The sequence below is a fragment of the Halyomorpha halys genome, unplaced genomic scaffold (genome assembly GCF_000696795.3).
Source record: "Halyomorpha halys isolate HHAL.00 unplaced genomic scaffold, Hhal_1.1 Scaffold506.1, whole genome shotgun sequence".
NCBI lineage: Eukaryota > Metazoa > Arthropoda > Insecta > Hemiptera > Pentatomidae > Halyomorpha > Halyomorpha halys.
The window spans coordinates 320,912-323,804 of record NW_027108424.1 but is presented as its reverse complement, the minus strand read 5'-3'; the positions used below and the strand labels follow the sequence as shown (position 1 = coordinate 323,804).

Genomic DNA, 2,893 nt, shown 5'->3' with positions numbered 1-2,893 from the left:
TTATTATTATTATTATTGTTATTATTATTACTATTATTTCCATACCTTTATTGTCCCCCAATCGGACACTCTTCCTCCAATGTAAATCTTTAGACGTGGATACATCCTTAACAAAGCGTAAGAATTTTTTTTTTCTTGTTTTGAGACCATTAAGTCATATTTTCAGTTAGGATACTTAATCCTAAATCACCCTAAATAAAAAAAAAATTCCAATAAAAGTTTAGAAAATTACAGATTAAGTTAATCTTGTATAAGGCGATAACATAATTAAACCTTCCATCAGAACATGATATTTCCCGTTAAAAGAAACGTATCTGTCAGACATGTAGATTATGTGTAATGAGAAACTTATTTCTCCCAGGTATATAAAAAGCGTTCTTCAGTCGATTATCTTGAATTATTTTGTTTTATTATTATCTAACTACTATTTTTTTTTTACAGAACTGCCCAGCCGAATCATGGGATAACAGTAAGTTAATTAAAATATACAGAATTAAAAAAAAAATGATCTACTTCATTATAATAATCTCATATAATTTATTTTTTTTATTTTACAGCTCCTGCCTGTAATAAACTCAAAACACTGGTCCAGAAGTGCCCTAATGTCTATACCATTTTGCAAAACTGAAGAGAGATGAAAAATTCATTCAAATAAATTAGTTTTATGTTCAAGTGATTTTTTATTAAGAAATTCATATTGTTGAAACTCTAAATAAGCCATAAATGAAAAATTTGTTATCAGCTGAAAGAAATATCTGTGAATAAATTAAAAGTTAAATAAAAATAGTTTAATTTATATATTTGGATGATTGGGCGTAAGTAATAATGAAGGAGATGGTCAGGGCTGTGAAGAAAGAAGAAAAAATAGTAATAACTATTTATTTATTTTATGCCAACGTTTCGATCTACATTGTAGGTCTTCTTTAGGGTTACAATGAGAAGATACAGAGGTTCTGTTAATTTAAGAGAAAAGAGTGATAAATTATTAACTAAACTAATAAAGTGTAAAGATAAATCAAAAAATATACATAACTAAAAATATATATTAATTCAACCAAATAAGGAGGCATAATAACTGTTATAAAATGGTAATGATATTGTAATAAACTTACCTGTTACGCTTTCCATTTTATATCAGTTATTATAGCACTTTATTTAATCAAATTAATAGATATTTTCAATTATATATATTTGTATTTGTTCACCTTAGTTTAGTTAATGATTTATCACTTTTTTTGTCCTCAGATTAACTCAATCCTTGTATCTTTTTATTATAGCCCCGATGAAGACCAACAACGTAGTTCGAAACGTCGGCAGAAATAAATAAATAGTTATTAGTATTTTTTCTTCCTTCTTCACCGCAACCCTGACTATCCCCTTCATAAAAATCGATTAAACGTAAGAAACCTTATATTCACACAATACTGATAATTTTAAATATCGAGATGAATATTGTTCACCATCGATTACTAAATGGAGATGATCAGGGGGTGCGATCAGCAAATGAACAAAAAATTATTTATTAAGGTCGATACGTCGGCACGAATAAATAATTTTTTGTTTATTTGATAAACGCATCTCCCTCCTCCCCCGACCATCTTCACCACTTATTTTAAATATCGTTTGAATGGAAAACTGTTTACCTTCAATAGTACATTAAAAAAAAAATTATATATCCAAAATATGAACAGTATTAAGCACAAACTTGGAAAAAAATAAAACCAAAAAAAATTAAAAGGATTGCCAAAAAATTGTAGAAAAATAAAAAAAAAACAGGCTATACATAATGTTTAACTCCTTCATTTTATAAATAGATTCCATATTTGAATCCTTAGTTAGGCTTAAGGTTGGGCCAATTTATTTTTTATTATTTTAATTTAAGTTGTGTAGATAATTGAATTTATTCTGGAATTTTCAATATTATTTCTTAAAAACTACATTCCTAAAATTATTTAAAATTTAAATTACTAATTTTACTTACTAATTATTATCTGGAAAGGTGTAAAATGTTAAGTACCTATTAAAATATAAATTAACGGAAAGATAAAAATAAATATACAATTTTAGGTACTTATTTATTTATTTATTATTATTTTATTATTAAGCTCTCGAAATTGAAAGCTAACCTTTAGGAACCTAAAGAACCTAATATCATAAACTACATCATAACCTAAAGAACCTAATATCATAAACTACGCCATAACCTAAAGAACCTTATTAGGTTTATGATATTTCATAAAACTACATCGTAACTAAAGAACCTACTATCATAAGACTACATCATAACCTAATATCATAGAACTACATAATAACCTAAATAACCTAATATCATAAAACTACATCATAACTAAAGAACCTAATATCATAAGACTACATCATAACCTAATATCATAAGACTACGCCATAACCTAATATCATAGAACTACATAAAACCTAAAGAACCTAATATCATAAGACTACATCATAACCCAATATCATAGAACTACATAAAACCTAAAGAACCTAATATCATAAAACTACATCGTAACTTAAAGAACCTAATATCATAAAACTACATCACAACCTAAATAACTTATATCATAAACTAGATCACAACCTAAAGAACCTATATCATAAACTAGATCACAACCTAAAGAACCTATTATCATAAACTACATCATAATCTAAAGAACCTAATGTCATAAAACTACATCATAACCTAAAGAACCTTATATCATAAAACTACATCGTAACTAAAGAACCTAATATCATAAGACTACATCATAACCTAAAGAACCTAATATAAAACTACATCATAACTAAAGAACCTAATATCATAAGACTACATCATAACCCAATATCATAGAACTACATAAAACCTAAAGAACCTAATATCATAAAACTACATCGTAAC

The 2,893-nt window shown here is 26.2% G+C and overlaps 2 protein-coding genes across 2 annotated transcripts in view; one reads left to right on the top strand and one right to left on the bottom strand.

The window, feature by feature from the left end:
- LOC106683708 (general odorant-binding protein 68) overlaps positions 1 to 672 on the top strand; it is a 35,447-nt gene extending 34,775 nt beyond the window's left edge. Inside the window, exons 7-8 of the mRNA XM_067046755.1 lie at positions 442 to 469; positions 558 to 672. Coding sequence (XP_066902856.1) covers positions 442 to 469; positions 558 to 628 — 99 coding nt within the window. The 3' untranslated portion in view covers positions 629 to 672. The remainder of the gene's footprint in view (positions 1 to 441; positions 470 to 557) is intronic.
- LOC106683707 (uncharacterized) overlaps positions 1 to 2,893 on the bottom strand; it is a gene marked incomplete in the record, with an annotated part of 56,199 nt that overhangs the window by 20,597 nt on the left and 32,709 nt on the right.